We start from the raw sequence: 17516 nt of genomic DNA, 5'->3' as shown, positions 1-17516 counted from the left end.
CGTGAAAGGAGTCATTGTGTGCAATACTTTGAGTATGATACCATAGAAACCAAAAGGACTTTGAGAGTTAGAGGAAGGAGTTAATATTCAACACCGTGAATCTGGCGTTTATATTTCAAGAGAAATCTCAGTGAGACTACAGCGTACAAAAGCCAGAAATGGAAAAGAATAGACTGCTGCCAACAGGCTTTTTGCAAAAGTAAGTAATGAAAAATAAAAGGTCAGAGCTTGAAGATAAGAAGAAGAACATATAGGACAAGCAACTGAAAGAATCTTTTTATAACAAGAGGCTCTTAGATATAGAACAGAATCACAGGGCAGTGATTCTGGAAGTGCAGTGGGCAATTGCACAGAGTGCTTTTTATATTCTCTGCTTACCTAATTTTAAAATGGGGTCATATGGTAGAGTGCGAGTGAGGCACTTTTGAAGTGGAAGCTCAGGTTGTAATATGTCTAGACTGTAAATCTGTGATAATTAAAAAAAAAGTATTCATTACCTGGACAAAATAAATCCCAATATTATAATTGTGCTATTGCACTCAGACCACAGCTGACTTTAAACAGAGCCATCTCCAGTCACATCAGATGATTAATATACCTTGGAAGGAAATGATATGGCAAAGAATGTTCTCTGGTGGTTTTTAGCAATAGGGTGTTGGGTTTTTTTTACCATGTGGCATTCAAAGACTCATTCAAATTCTGTTGTATTCAACAAAATTATGAATGTCAGTTCTGTCTTACTATTTTGCTTTTTTCTGGCATTCTTTTTTCCCTCAGCAGTGACAAAAGGCTAGCATATCACAGCCCCAGCTCCACTAAATTTATCAGGTTGTTAGTCAGTTTTAGAGAATACCAACAGATTTCTGAAAAGCCAAGTCTGAACTTCCAAGACTTTTTCAAACTTATTGTTCTCCTCCAAAGGCAAAAATAGCTGCATACCTAGAAGGGCAAGTTACATATGACACATGCAAAAAAAAAATAAAAGGGAAAAAAATAGGCTGAAGTGAAGGACTCCTGTTGACTTCAATGAGCCCTGGATTAGGAAAAGGGACATGTGGAGCTAATCACCTCTGCAAGACAAATTCACACTTTCCTGTCCCCTAAACCCAGCTGCTTTTTCCCCTACAGAATCTATATGGTATAGGGCTTACTGCTAAGATTTCTGCATAAAAGGAAACTCCAAGTTTTGTTTTGTTTATAATTTTGAAGTTATTTACACGTGCTTAGTAAATGCTGATCAGACTATTCAAAGGTGGCAGAAAATACACCTAAGTTACAACAGATTCAAGCTATGCATAAAACTGCACATACTCAGTAAGTCATGGTAGCCTACTATTAGAAAACAGGAAGACATAATTTAATATATTACAGGAACTGATTATCTTTGATATTCAATGTTGAATACTAAACAAGACTGAGAGGTGGTCAAATACTGAATGAGAAGAGGGAGGTGAATAGAGCAAAAGAAATAATCATAGTATCCATATATGACTTCTTCCAAAGGTTGACTAATTTGACAAATTAATTCAGCAAATTAATTCAACAAAATTTGAAACAAACCTTCCAAAATTGGTGTATTTGTGGTCTTTTAGGTTGCTCGTGCCTTTCCTAGTCTTCGCTAATGCTGTTAGTATGTCCTACAATCAGAAAATTTTAATTTTGATTACAAAAAAAATTAAATCTATTTCCATAAGCCATCTGTGCAAAAGCAGCTATCATCCTAAGGGATGGTAGAAAGTATTTTTTATTCTTTCCAGTTGCAAAATAAAAATATTTTCACTGCAGCTGATGCTGCAACAGTGCTTTTCCCAGTGATTCTAACCATTACTGTGAAAGCAAGATTTCCTCTCCTCCCACAAATGGCAAGTTTAAATGGATGATAATTCAGTTTGATCATCTCAGAGAGATGCCGTGCTTCTCTATACAGGTTTCTCTCTACAGACATGAAATTCTGAGCTTTTGACTGAGGAGCTGCTGAATGGACTGCAGTTGTGAAGGGATAGCTCTAGCCTAGCAGTTTATCTCAGAACATAAGTGATCTTTACACAGCACAGTACAGAGCTGATGTGGCCAGTACTTTGTATTTCAGGTTTTCTTGAAGCATAGATGCACCACAATTCCCCATGAATCAGAAAAATCCTCCCATCTTCTTTTTCTCCTTCCCCAAATAACTGTTCAGAAGGAGGGATATCTGGTGACTGTGACATTGCCTGAGATCTTGGCATTTAACCAGCTTTCAGTATGCATCTCTGGTTCCTTACTGCCAAAGGGGTTCCCTAGGGCTGCCAGATTTCACAGCTGCCTGTTGCAAAGCCAAGCAGTAAGGGGAATCAACCAGCCCAGAAGTTTACCCTGAGACATGGAGCACGTGAAAAACCAGCTTTGGGATTTCTAGGTGCCCTGCTGTCTGCCAAAAATGTTGGAAGCTTTGATGTCTAGTTTAAGCCAGTATTTCGGGGCTCCAAGATTACCTCCTGTGCACCTGGGAGCTGCGCTGCAGTTGAAACTTCTGCTTCCAGGGTTTTATGGAGAATTTAACATCTCTAGAACTGTAAGGCTGCTAAGCATCCTCATGCACTGATAGGAAACCATGCTCTTTGCACAGAGGCATTCCTTTTGACTTCATAGTAAATGTACTGAATCCAAGATGTTACCCCAGATACTCTGAATACCACTTCTCTAGCATTTTCCAGCAGACTCAGTTTTGTCAAAGTTTCTGGCCACCATTACTTGCAGGACAAAGCACATCTAGCCACCTGTGAAGGATATGTGCTCAGTTTCTGTCAGTTCAAAGTGCATTTCACAGCTCTACATGCCAGTGATTCCAAAATAAGTAACTTTGTTGCTCAACCCATGGAGAAGTATTAATAGGGATTCAAAAGCTGTAACAAGCACAGTGAGAGAAGACAAAAAAATTCAGCTTCCTGCTAGAAGCAAAATTCAGCTGTGTAATCTCCGGTATTCAGTGCTATTGATGGCAGTGAAAGCAAAGTGATTCTGAGAATCTCGGCACATCTAAGGGGAGTAGAACATTAGTTTTTTGCTCCTCCAGTAATAGCCTCTGCACACTACTATTGGCTTTAGAGATTACTTTTTCCCCAGTGTTAAAACTCGTCAGCTATGTGCACTCCTGTTGCCTCAGTGTAGCCTATTAGCTGGGTACTGAGGCCTGATAGAACCAGCAGCATGATTCCGACTTTTACTAAGTTGGCTGTCATCACCAGTCTGTTTTCAGTGCAAGAGATGAGACAGGAGGGCCAATTGACAAGCAGAGGGAAGAGATTGCCTTGAGGGAAAAGAGTAGGATACAGCATTTTCTAAAATAACCCACTGAAATGGACTGCGGACTGTACTCTGCAGCAGGATAAGGACTGATTCCTGGGATGCACATAGAGTGGCCTCTTATCTCAGAGGCATTGGGACTCACAGTCAGTACAAAAATATTGATAATATCATTAATGGAAAGAGAATGTGAAGCAGAGTTTATGTAATGCACTTAGAAGCCAGTAATATGCCTGTGCACTGCTGTTTGAAACAGACGTGCAGTGATCCGGTACCAGTTCCCACAGTCTGTATTTATATAGGCAGATTCCTTTGGAATTTCTCCAGAAATCATCAAAAGTAGGAAAGGGAAACCCTGGTGAATTGAGCCTTTGTCCTAGGTTCACTGCAGTCACGAGGAGTATTTCTATTACAAGGTGTAGGTGGAGGATCAGTGTTGGGTACAAGAAGGGCTGGCAGCTCTGAAAGAGTAGGCAAGCCCTGTGCTGAGAGTCATAACAAGGCAGGCAGGGGCAGGGACAGTGTCCTCACTGGCAAGGGCCCAGCCCAATGGTACCTGGGCAAGGAAAGCAGAGTGGGTCTGGTGACAACAACCAGGGTCTGCCACAGTCCAGATCTCCAGGGAAATCCCTAGTACAAGGCAGGTCCAAGGTCAAGTCCAGGTCCCAGGGGGAGGAGCAAGGAGCAAGGGCCAGAGTCTCAGCCTGAAATCTGCTTCTGAGCAAAAGGGGGGGGAAAGGAGGGAGGGAAAGCCTCTGCTGAGGCTTTTCAAAGCCAGACACCTGCACCATGTTGTCGTGGTTTAACCCCAGCCAGCAACTAAGCACCACGCAGCTGCTCACTCACTGTCCCCCCCACCCAGGGGGATGGGGCAGAGAATCGGGAAAATAAGTAAAACTTGTGGGTTGAGATAAGAATGGTTTAATAGGACAGAAAGGAAGAAAATAATAATGATAATAATAACAATAATAAAATGACAATAATAATAATAAACGAATTGGAATGTACAAAACAAGTGATGCACAGTGCAATTGCTCACCACTTGCTGACCGATGCCCAGTTAGTTCCCGAGCCGCAACCGCCCCCACCCCGAGGCCAGTTCCCCCCAGTTTATATACTAGGCATGACATCACATGGTATGGAATATCCCTTTGGCCCCTTTGGGTCAGCTGTCCTGGCTGTGTCCCCTCCCAACACCTTGTGCCCCTCCAGCCTTCTTGCTGGTTGGGCATAAGAAGCTGAAAAATCCTTGATTTAGTCTAAACATTACTTAGCAACAACTGAAAACATCAGTGTGTTATCAACATTCCTCTCATACTAAATCCAAAACATAACACTATACCAGCTACTAGAAAGAAAATTAACTCTTATCACAGCCAAAACAAGGACACATATCCAAACCAATGCTGAGCCCATGCTGTCAAACCAGCAGGAGTGGTGGGATGTGCTCAGCACCACGACAGTCAGGTCACTTCCACACAGGTACTGCCCTATGCCACCTTCCCCCTTTCCCCTGGTCTACTCATTTTAAATTGCACAATGTTGCCTGCCTGTTAGGGAAGCCACATACAAAATACAGTGCAGCTGTTTGTATTGTGTTTAGCTATTAGCTATATTTGCATGGTAATTGCAGCATCAAACACTGAATAAATAACCATTCCACACACATGCCAAATTTAATCATTGTTAGGATTCACAGTAATAGAATGCTGCGGCAGGCTAGATCAGGAATAAGCAATTAGATGTAGTTTTGTTCTGCACAGGTTAGTTATTGGCCACTGCATTCTGCTCCAGATGGGTTAAATCAAAGCAGAAAAAATCCCACCTCAGGGCCTCTGAATACATTTGAGGCAACAGTAAAAGATACAGTAAAAGGCCTGGCTACAAGACTAGTCATTCGTGACTCCAGGTGACAAGCTAGTGACAAACTACAAGAACCATCTGATTCTTTTCACATGAACATTACAGTAATAGAATGCTGCGGCAGGCTAGATCAGGAATAAGCAATTAGATGTAGTTTTGTTCTGCACAGGTTAGTTATTGGCCACTGCATTCTGCTCCAGATGGGTTAAATCAAAGCAGAAAAAACCCCACCTCAGGGCCTCTGAATACATTTGAGGCAACAGTAAAAGATACAGTAAAAGGCCTGGCTACAAGACTAGTCATTCGTGACTCCAGGTGACAAGCTAGTGACAAACTACAAGAACCATCTGATTCTTTTCACATGAACATTTTTTTATCTGGAATATTTTGTACTATAACAATTTATTTTTCTGCATTATGCAACTATTTCAATTTCCACCAAACGTGCTGTTTTTAAGTTGCACCATCTGGTTCTCTCTTCATCCATCTCTAACCTGTGCCTTCTGCTTTGGCTCATTGACTAATAGTGGTCTTGGAAGTCTTAATTTTGATACCTGAAACAGCATTAAGACTGCACTTGCTGCACTGTGCTCTGTTAGCATTTAATATACTTCAGTGAAAAAGGATTAATTTGAGAATTTCACTGAATTCTTGAGAAAGCCCCAAAAGTGCTGACCCAGATTTCAAACAAAACTTTGCCATTAACAGTATTTTAACAAGGATTATCTTATTATTGGACAATTTAAGGGAGTGGAAGTAGCCTCAAATTGCTCAGTTGAAATCCAGTCCAGGACAACAATGACTTAAAATAATTTTCAATTGAAGCACTGTAACTGAGTGGGCTGAGCAGCCAAGTTTGTTGCCGAGTGGTGCCACATTAGAGAAGCCATGTAGCTGATTTGTACTGCAGTCCTTTAAAGAGCTCTCAGCAGTCATTGATTGAACAAACACAGAGTCTCATTTAAGATGAAGTGGCAGAGTAGCTGGGCCATTACCCTTACCTATGCTGGAGCTCTTCTGTTGCTAAATGACTTGAGATGACTCTTCAAGGCTGACTGACTGATAGTTTCTGACAGCAACAGATTCACAAGCCAAAAAAAGAATAAACAATGTCCTGAAGATACACCATGATCCAGCAGACCTTGTACTGGCTCTGCCACAGACTTGCTGTGTATCCATAAGCAACTCGTCACTCAGCTCTTACTGCCTCTAGACTGCAAATTGCCTGCATACTGCTTTAGGTGTCCATGGAGCAGAGGTCTGATTGCTGTGCAATATGTGGATACCACCAGAATAAGAATGACATAGTTTGGGTTCCTACAGCATAGGTTTGGGACCCTTTGTGTTACTGATACACCTCACCTTCTCCATGCCTCTGTCTTTTACAAAGATGATGATAACAAAACCCCCAAATTAGAATTCAACCAGCTAATGGCTGTAGAGCACAATGAGCTTCTCAGTGAACAATATGCTTGCATCGAGTGACAGCAGCAGGATTTTTGCTGACAGTTACTTTTTCCTTACAGCATTCCTTACCAATTTGTCTGAAACTATTGACACCAAGTGTAACGCAGTTTCCCATTTCTCATTGTATCACTTCAGGCTTCTTTTAAAGTTTTCTTTGCACTTATTCACGTAATAGGCATTTTATTTTTTTGTTGCTTTTCATCACAGGTGGCCAGTGTTCCATTTCTGGCTGGCACACTAAGAATGAAATGTGACCAAGTTAATACCCAGTTTAACTATACTAGTCTGCATTTAAATTGAAGCAAAAGTATGCATAAATAGCTTCAGGTTTACCTCTTCAGTCTCTCTCATATGTAATAGCTTGATAATTTTATTTCTATATAGTAATTATTTTCATGCTAATATCTTTTTGCGCATGTAGTAATAATATTTTACTTGTTTCTTTGTCACTGAAAATTATCCTGGAGAATGCAGAGCAGACAAAATAGTTTCATTCTGTCACTGGCTGTGACTAATCTCAGTGTTGTCTCCACTTTTGCTTTAGGAATTTTGGCTCGTTACCAGAACCAGAGCTTAGTAACAATATATGCTAAAAAATAGTTGACTAATGCATGCCTGCTTTAAATAAAATGAAATGTTTCTTCTTTCTTTTATGAAAAGGTAAGAGACTTCTGTGTGAAGCTGTTCAGAGTCATGTCTCAAAGCACTAGAGGTGTCATTCATCACTGGCACAGAGCTAGAGCTTTACTCAAAGGCTTAATAACATTAACATATTCTTTCCCAAGTGGTTTACATCCCAGGAGCTCAAACCATTTTATGAAAAATAATTAATTATCCTTCAGCATAGCTGCTGCCAGGTAGGCCAAACAGTTATCCACAATATTAGAAGAGAAGTTCAGACACAAACAGGTTGGTGATTTGTGAGGATCACAATGGTGAAGGTGTGAGGTAAGAATCCTGACCTGTGGCCTCTTCAGCAGCTTGTATTTCCAGAGTGTCCTCACACCTGTGCTCTACTATTTCAGGATTTCTGGGAAATATGGTGTTCTAATTGTGCCTTTTCCCTCAGAGCCTGCCTTAAAAATGCATACTCTTCAGAGGGGGCCAAAGTGGGTGGTATAATACGCTGTGTTGGGTTTATGAGACCTATGGACTCACCTATATAAAGGGCATTGGCAGCTGCCAAAGGAGCTCACTTAGTCTTTACCTGTTAGGAATAGAGGTTTAGAAAAGCTGGAGATTCAGTGCAAAAAGTTAATTGTTCCTTAATAGTGCACACGTGAACATGCATGAAGTATGGATTGACTTCAGTTCCTGCTCCTTGGAAGACCATACCTACCCCTCTAGAATTGGGTCTTAATCTCTTCCATCACCACAGTGTGTCCATACTCGGTTCTCTATATCGTCACCTTCAAACTTTTTCCCTTTTCAACTGCCCAGTCTGGTTTTTCCTCTTAAAGTTCCCTTAATCCAGCTCTTGCCAATACTCCTTCCAGTTCGAGATCTCCATGAGAATTAATCACCTTACAGTATGTTCACAGCACATGTACTGCTATGAAGATAAACTAAACCACTCCTTATCTCTCTGTATTATTCTGGCTACATCTCTAAGTTTGCAGGCAAGTTGTGAACTAATATCTTATGGTTTCTATATTTATCTCCCTCCACTTTCAAACTTGTGGTGCCTTGCTTACATTTTTTATTCTTCTGAAAACATTGCATAATTTTGGATAGCTTTCAAAAATATTTTCTCTGGTTCAAGCACACGTTGAGTGGGATGTGAAGGAGAATCTGTGACTGTTCTGCAAGAGGTCAGACTAGACTACTGCTTGTCACACTAATTCTTGTGTTGGCTTTAAGCACATACTCAAGGCATAAGGCTTTTTCATGATTCCCCTCCTGAATTATTGAAATCACAGTATGATAGCTGACTTGATCTAAGGGGTAACACTGGGGCATTTACAGCTAGAGTTGCAGGCTGGAAATAAGACAGTAACTTTTTTTTTTCCTGTTTTCTGAGCTCTTGAGAACTATTTTTAAAATATGTATGTATATGTAATATATTTGTGGCTTATCTTTCTAATTACCAGTATTATTGGCTTTAATTCATGGTAGCATCAGGATAAATTCCTATCTCCTGATTAGTAATTTTGGAAAATAAATTTGCACCAAAGCCTATTATGCTGCAAGCAGTTAAAATAACTCCACAATCCTGAAAAGCAACAAGAGGCAAAACTATACTTACAGAGTCTTTGTTCTAGTTTCTTTTGACTGATGTCTGATAAACACATAGTGAATATTGAATTATAATTCTCCCCATCTGTTAGTGGTAGCATAGCATGTTAGATACTCTGCTACTAAGTTCAAGACTTTGCTATGGTTCTTCATTCCCACACATGCAGATAAGGGTGTGAGGGGACAGAAGGGGTGGGGCTGGATACAGTCCCTAAGGCATTTTCAGTGGTGTTCAACCTTCCTCAAACAGATCTAGAATTTCCAAGGTTTTTAGGTTCTATTTCAACATCTAAGTTAGTGGCTGGGATTTCAAAAGACTCATGTGCTTTACACTGTGAAGCTAGCCTGCAGAGCTGGAACAACACTTCTTAAGACATCTAGGCTATACCTCAACTAAATATACCCCAACAAACACAATGATTTCTAACAGGAAAATCCGTCTTCCACAGGCAGCAGTTGTATGTTCAGACACACCAGATAGCCTTACTTTACCAACCAGTTTTGCAATTTGAGTTTTAAAAACAACTACTGAGAAATGGCTGTTCTCTCATGAGAGCCATTTCGAAATCTGTGTCACTTTTTTCCTCAAGATCTTGTTATCTCAAAAAAAAAAAAAAAAAATTATTTGCCCATTTCCTTCATTATGAAGTGAAGCCAAAACTTGCAGACAATACTAGCAGGATATATATGTTATATATTTTTATATAAAAAGAAAATATGTTTTCTTTATATCCTATAGAATTTCTTCACTTTGCTTAAATTTTGGGAGAACAGGTCTTTATGAACTAAGCTCATGCAGGGGCTATGCTGAGATTTTGTAGTTTCATTCCTACTCCAAGTTTTTGTCAGAAGTTCTTCTTAGCTGTTTGTGCTTAGTCTGTCATGAGGGACTTTTGAATGTCTCCTCTTAATTAATTGAACAGCTTTTTTTCTGATGCTTTTTGTCTCCTGTTTTCTGCATAATCATGCTGAGTACATTTTGACCTCTTCATTTTTCTTTTTTAAACCAATACAGGTGAAACAGGCTTGCTTTCAGGAATATGTCTCCATTTGGGTACCACAACATGCATGCACTCTATTATTCAGCCTCTAAATTCTTGTTCAAAATGAAGGCCAAGTATGGTGAACCCTTGGAATAAGGTTTTCCAGAGGCTAAGTTGCTCCTTCCCAAACCCACCTTCTATAAATTGGTTCCTTCTACCTTCAGTGAACACAGTTCATAGCCCTGTTTCTCTCTCGATTAGAAGAGGTTATACATCAATTATAGAGAAATAATCACAGAAGGACCCTGGCCTTACCAGTTGCCAGCTAATTATTACAAAGTGCTGAAGTGCTGTTTGTCTCCTTAACTGATTTCAATGCCCTAGTGAGAAACACTCAGCCCCTCGAAGGGTTAGGCCCTACGTGATTTTTAATCACATCTTTGGCTCCTTTCTAGTGGGCCTGGGCTTTAGCTGTTAGTCAGTCTAAGATGGTGGAATGGCATGAAGAGTTATGAGAATTAAAGATGGGGAACCTTCATCAGTTCACATTGCCTGCCCTTGTGCCAAGATAGGACTCTTCAGAGTTGCAAGTAATTGCTTTGAGTGAGTTTTGTAGCAGTCTATGGCTGTTCTTTCAAAGTTTGTAGTTTATCAGTTAAGGAACAGTAGCTATAGTAACCTACTGAGTTGGGATTCCTTAGAGGTATGATAGATTCTGACTAACAAAATGAATGTCACTTTGGTTTAGGGACTCTTTCACTTCAGAATGGTTACTTTGAAAGTAATAAGCAAAAAAGTAGAGAAACCAGTCAACGTAGCATTCAGCTAGAATATTCTTTACTACTTGCATTAATTACTCCATAGTCAGATAGCTCTGTGATTAAATTTACATTCCTCAAAAAATCCATTAAGGCAGTTTGACTAGCTTAATTCATTTTCTCTGCTTTCACACACAGATCAACTTGACATCATTTCAATGGCTGAAACAACAATGATGCCTGAGGAAATTGAGCTTGAGATGGCAAAGATCCAGAGACTTCGGGAAGTCTTAGTCAGAAGAGAATCAGAACTCAGGTTTATGTAAGTATCAATACTTCTGGGAAAACACTATGCAAAATTAATCAAAACAGGAAAGAATGCTATTTAGAAGACTTTTGTCTGCTTGACATTTTAAAAGGAAGAAAGATAAAGAGCATCCCAGTTAGGTGAATGCTTGCAAAATGCCATTGGGAAATAATTTTTGTAGTTGCAAAGGAAATTACCTTTTTAATTCAGCACCTTTTTTATTCAGTATGATTTGCAGAAGACATAAAAGGGATCTATTACTTACAAAAGGAAACTTTAGCAAAGTACGTGTCGACAGAGCGTATTTTTATACCTGGCTTCAGTCCTTTGTGGGAAGGATATTTGTCTGAAGAAAATATCAACAGGTAGGGGATTTGGAGCTTCTACAGTCTAACCTAATTCAGGCTTTATTCCTCACTTCATTAGTGGTCTCAGACAGTTCATGTCACAAGAGAGCACACTGTGTTGGACTAATAGCAGCCAGGATTTGACATTTGTTAAATGGAAGCCATTAAATTATGAAAACAAAACACTTTTTGTATCAAAATAAATAGCAATACTCCAAGAGAGATTTTTCAAAACTGCCAAAAGGGTCAGGCATAGGAGCCTCACTGAAGGTTAATCAAAATTAATCCAGTTCTGATTATGAAGTCAATAGGGTTCATATTCCTAAATCACTGAATTTACAAGACCAGGACTTACTAATAAGGAGTATATTATTTTGAAGTCCCATCTGTCTGTAAGTACCTGAGGTCAGAAGCCAACGCCTTTGCTGGCAGGCCAAGAACCTCAGTAGATCTAAAATCTGTTGAACCTAGACCCTTGGCATTAATGAAGCTACAGTAGTCCGAAAAAACTCTCTTGCTCTCTTCTTCCTTTAAAGTACAGAGGTAGGACTAGTACTTTAACCCTTACACCTGGAGGTTAATTTCAGTGCCCTGACTTGCACTGCCAGAAGTTGAAAGCCTCATTCTCAAACAGTACAGACATCTGTCTTGGAGTATTATCCTGGAAGACTTCAGCTGCGAATCACTGCTTAGACACCTTTGGAAGTAAGGACTGGTAATAGTGACACTGACCTTTAATAATGCTGTAGTGGTACAAACAAAGTAAACAGGAAAGGTTTTGTCACACCTGCTCCTGGTAGTCAAATAACTGCTAGTTTATTGGCTTGTACATAAATTTAATCTGGAAGAAGTCTGCACTTCTCTTGACATTTTCTATGTCAAACAAAGCACTGAAATAAACTGTCCCAGTGAATGAGAGCCATAGCAGGTATCTACTTGTCATTGTTTTGCATGTTATTCACTTGTTCTGTTTGTTCTTGTATCTAGTCTGTTCTTTTCATTTCCCCCATGCTCACACTCATCACACACTTTACTCTGTATTGCCTAGCACGTGTTTGAGTAAGGAATTTAACATAGAGGAGCTTGCTTATTGAAAAGGGAATATAACTGACATTCATACTGTGCAACAGTACTCTTCCTGCATTAGATGCTGTCCAAATATACTCTGCCTAGAGCTACCCAAGAGCACTCCTCAGCCGTTCACTGGCTAAGTGAGGAAAGCTCTTCTGAGCATCAAAGTCTCCACTAGATTTGGCCCTAGGTATTAGCAAAGCAGGCAGGTGACAGAGGCAGCAACTGCTAGAGATGGCCCCACTCTTTTGTCTTTTCTAAGTCATGGAAAGCCAAGCTTGTTGCTGCTGCCACTGTTCAGCAAGAGGGACTGAGGTCTGTGCCACTGCCACAGACCCTTTCATTCCTTCAGCAGCAGCGAGCCAAGATGACCACTTTTCCAGGGATATGCACACAGCTTTCTAGCCCGACTGTTCCTTTCTCTGTGGCAGAATATTCTGAAGCTGCTCATTAATCCTTGAGGCAGTTAAATTCAGTTTGTTAACACCACTGAATGAAATGGTGAGATAGCATCTGTCTCTGCACTGGGACTATACTTGCAAATGAAGACTGCACTGATCATGATATTTCAAGCCCTGTGTTGGCTTTCCATCTTTCTAAGCCCATTTGCAACAGGCAAGTTCTTCATACTGGCTCATCAAATGTGAAAGAAAAAGCAGCCTCTCTCACTCACAAAGGCCTCCAGAATTAGAACATGCTTCCCTTAATAGCTTTTAGGAGTCCAAAAAATTGTCTATTTGACTTTATCTCATTTTTTAAAATGTTTTTACATTTTATTCCTGAGAAGTGAGAATCATGTTGCTACTGATGCCCAAGTAATATAGCAGCACCTGTTCTTTACTACCTTTCATTCTGGATAGTTTACACTGACAGAGTGGCTTAGTTGCATTTGTTTTCAATGACGAATGTCTTTTAATGACAAATGTCTTTTAATGACCTCTTGCTGAGATTAACAGCACAACTCACTGTTACCTCAGTGGTTCAAGTTTTGTATCTGTTTAACTAAGCAAATTACATAAACTCTAATTCATGGACATATCGTGGAAGACTTTGTACGTGGCCATATTTAATTTTTTTCAGTTGTTTCCTGAAGTAACATACTGCCAGTGTCCCAAGACCAGAAGTCTATATATAGGTCATGAATTTTAGTAATTGTTTTCTTCTGACAGGACTAGATTCCCCTGTGAATGACCTATACAACCAACTGCATGAAACTGAGCTCTCTCAGGCAGGTGTAAGGCAGACTCGACTTCGAACATGTGGCTGCTAACTAGCAGTACTACACCTATGCTCAGACCACCGAGTTCAAGACCAGCTTTAATGAGAAACAGATCTCTTCAGTTCTTGTACCTGCTTTAGCTTTTCGTTCAATTATAACGAAAGGATAAAATATACATCTAGTAATGGAGAAAATGTGTAGTAGGTTTGTATTCTTTTTTTTCCCCTCATGTTGTTAGCAACAGAGTAGAAATTCTCTTGAGTTAAATTGGGCTTTTATAAGTTCTTATAAAAGCATGAACACAATGAAATCATTCCATATCACTTACACATCCAGCCACAGCTTACATTTCTAGCTACGTTTTTAAAACTAATGGTTTATTCCTCTCACTGTCTGTCTGTATGACTGATTTTTTTATTCACATGTAGCCAGATCCTAAAGCTAGGACAAAGTACATTGTAGCTGTGCTTTAAAAATTATAAAAATAAAGTAAATAAGCTAGAGGGCTTGTGCTCTTGAGTGTATCACCAGCCCTAATGGTGGCCATAGCTCCTTCATGTTAAGAGGCATACAGCCTGTCAGCTTTACTTACACACACCAGCAACTACCACAACTCTTCACAGCACAGACACTGTATTTTAACAATATTCACACTTAAAAATAAGAAAACAAAATGCTGCAAGCTAGACCTGTTGCTGATTCAGAGCAAGCTCTTCGCCTGTCAGAGCGATGCAGGTTTAATCCATGGAAGGAACTTGCTCCAAGACTGCTAATTGAAATTACTGCTTTCCTTGAAGAAGATGCACAAAGAAGATCAAGGTGGGATAATAATAAAACTCACTGATGTCTGAAACAGCTCTGCAACAACACATGTTGTCTTTAAGTATTATGTCAACAGTCTTTAAGTATTATGTCAACATTTTGCCCAAACAAATGCAGTAGCCATAAAATAAGGGCATTTGGTGAAGAACTGCTCCAGGTTAGCATATCAGCCAGTACAAAAAAACCAAACACAACTAAAACCAAAAACCAAACCCAACTAAAAAAAACCCCTAGCAAAGTCTGGATGCTTAGTTGGTTTGCACTCCAACCTGGAGTTGGTTTGCATTTTGCACACTTCAGTGCATGAACCAGTAAAAACTTTACCTGCTGGTATGGGAGATCATCAATAATATAATATTCTTTCAGGTAGCTCCTCAGCTGTAATCTATATAGCATGTGTGTCTTTTCAAGCAACATGGACTCGACAGCTTTCCTGATTTGAAAATTAAGGCATCGAGGCCTTATTTTTACCATTGTAATACTATGAGGTCCATGTTCCCTCTCCCCACTGAATAAAGTAACACCAACGATGAAGTCTGTAGGACAGCAAAAGGGATAAAATTAAGTATGTTGCTCCTACGTCACTATACAAATGTTACATTGCAGTACTCACAGTTGGTAATACTTCAGTATCTAAATAAAATCTTTAGTGAACAGTTCATCATCACTAAAAGCTTTAGAAGAGTCACCCTGTAGGGGTGAAAGAAAGAGTGAGATGGTGAAGAAATAAAAGCCAGATACGTAATCATCATTATTATTTGAAAGTAAGTCCTAATGTATTTAAGAATCAGGCAGTGGGATTAAAATAAAAAAATGAAAGGACTTAATAGTATTAGACTTAAAAAGTGGTACAGAGTAGTGTTCAAAAACCATATAAAACTATATGTGGGGTTTTTTTTCTCATACATATCCAAGCAGCCTCTGTGTCTCATCTGTTAGCCTATGTCTATTAAACATACTATTAGTTCAACAGACCCAGATTTTCAGTTTTCAAAATTAAAGTGAGGAAAATTTCAATTATATTTGAACAAATTTCACATACAGTTCTGTGATTAAGTACTGAGTTAAAACATCAAAGCTTGGTTTTTTAGTTTATGAATTTCCCCCCACATCTTTGCAACAGTCACACTGTGAATAAGCAAGTTGCTTTGTGCTATACTGGATATTAAAATTACTCAAGATCTTTGGTCTGGGCCATCGACAGGTTAATCTCCTCAGGAAGAAATTTTCCACCTTTAGAAATAGATTTGGACACCCAGTAATTCATGTGATACTGAAGTCAGTCACCAGGTAAGAGACCTCACCTGCCTGCTGGTTTATGATTCTGGTTAAAGAAGAGAAAGGGCAGCAAAAATTCCTTTAATAAGGGGCACACTTTATTTTTAAAGTTTAGAGGGAGTCCTTCATAGGGCCCCTTCCACTGCAGAGGCATGCAAGGCAGTGCTAACTGCTTGCCCTCTCAGGTGAAGTGAGCTCTGTGGCCACATAAGACAAAATGGCCACCATTCTGTGGCACCACAACCACACAACACAAAATGGCTGCCCTCTCTGTGGGGCCACTGCAGTGACCTTTCCCCTGACACCCACCTTCCTCTCGCAACAGCTTTGAGGAATTTTTTCCATCCTCACAAACTCTGTGCCCTCCCCTTATTGTCTGCTGGGCTGTGTGGCATAGAGGGCCATGGGCTGCCAGCTAAGGCCCTCAAAAACTTACGTTTTTCTAGCAGCCACCTCCAGTACTCCTGGCTCCAATAGGACACAACAGAGCTCTGGCGAGTCTGTCACAGGAGGCCTTCGTGAAAACCAGGGGATATTTGGATGCACGGTTGTTAAATGCATGTGTCCTCCACCTGTCCTTCAATAAAAACACTCACTGCTCAAATCACCCCAAGTACAGCACCCAAAAAGGCCACCTACCCTGGTCCAAATCTGAACTTGGTGCAGTTCACAGGGCACGGCTCTGAAAATTAAACTGTCTGGCAGACATCTACTAACAGCTTCCAGAAATTGCATAATTCCTGACTGGTGGACAAGGCAGATATGTACTAATATCCATCAAAATTATTTTAAAATTCAGAAGATGTCTTTAAGAAGATGTTGCAATTTGTCCGCATCTGTATACCAGGCTCACAAATCATGTACTGTCCACAGCCCCACAGAGCAATACATACTGTTTTTTAGTGACGGACCAATAATTTACTGTTGAAAGGGAATACCTTTGTTTTCTCTTAGACAAATGTAGTCTGCCTATCACTGTGTTAGAGAAAAAATTCCCCAAAATACAGGAAAAGTGAACATTCAGTGAGAACAGTGGAAAGAGGATTTACCCTGTTTAAAAATGAAATACCAAAAATTTTTAAGTGAAGACCACAAATAACCGTACAGTTTCAATACATGTGATTTTTCTCTCTTTTGTACTGCTTTGTAGTCCTTTTTATGCTCTTTCGTCTCTGCCTTGCAAACAGAAGTGGAAATTCCTTACTGGTGTATTAGACATAATGTGAGACCTCATTTCAGTAATTAAAACTAAAGCACTTAAAGATATATTTAAACAGTGTAACTTTGTGGAACTCTGAAGTGAAACAAAAACATACAGTACAGGAAACTCCAGTTGACATCTCGGTTTCAAATGTGTGAGGCTTCTTTATTGCAAAACACAGCTTTTTAATTTTGCTGAGTGAAGCTCAATAAAATCAGATGTGTGACAGCATGTTCAGCCTGTCCCCTGAAATTTTTTTATTTGAAAACCAAGGGAAGTGGCTGAACTCTTATTTATTTAACAGATTACATGCTATATACCACAGTGAAATAGTTCATCTTGTAGTGTATGCTTTAAAAGATGCCAGCTTTCTGATAATGCTTGTTTTTCTTTTTATCAATACAAAGAAATAAAGAAAGCAAAATCAGCTGAAGCAATCGCTTAACAGGTTGTGATGTTTCTCAGACCCTGGTGCAAATTGCAAGTCAGGTATCAGCCTTTGCAAGCCTGTCCTTTGCTTTGCTCTATGCTGTTATTTCCTCCTTTAAAAGGAAAAGGAGGGCAGCCGAAGACAGCTGTACTCTTCATATCCAGGAAGTCCGTACTATTTCCAGCTGAATACCTGCTTGCTATGAAGAATTACCTAAAGTTTACATGAAACCAATTTTCAGATTATAAAATCA

At 39.7% G+C, this 17516-nt stretch overlaps 1 protein-coding gene across 1 annotated transcript in view; it reads left to right on the top strand.

Annotated features, from left to right (window-relative positions):
* The window catches only part of BMERB1 (bMERB domain containing 1), a 57208-nt gene that overhangs the window by 18380 nt on the left and 21312 nt on the right, over positions 1 to 17516 (top strand). The window contains exon 2 of the mRNA XM_075058593.1: positions 10787 to 10910. Coding sequence (XP_074914694.1) covers positions 10787 to 10910 — 124 coding nt within the window. The remainder of the gene's footprint in view (positions 1 to 10786; positions 10911 to 17516) is intronic.

This window comes from Buteo buteo, chromosome 27 (assembly GCF_964188355.1).
Source record: "Buteo buteo chromosome 27, bButBut1.hap1.1, whole genome shotgun sequence".
Taxonomy (NCBI): domain Eukaryota; kingdom Metazoa; phylum Chordata; class Aves; order Accipitriformes; family Accipitridae; genus Buteo; species Buteo buteo.
This window is presented reverse-complemented; position numbering and strand designations above follow the sequence as displayed.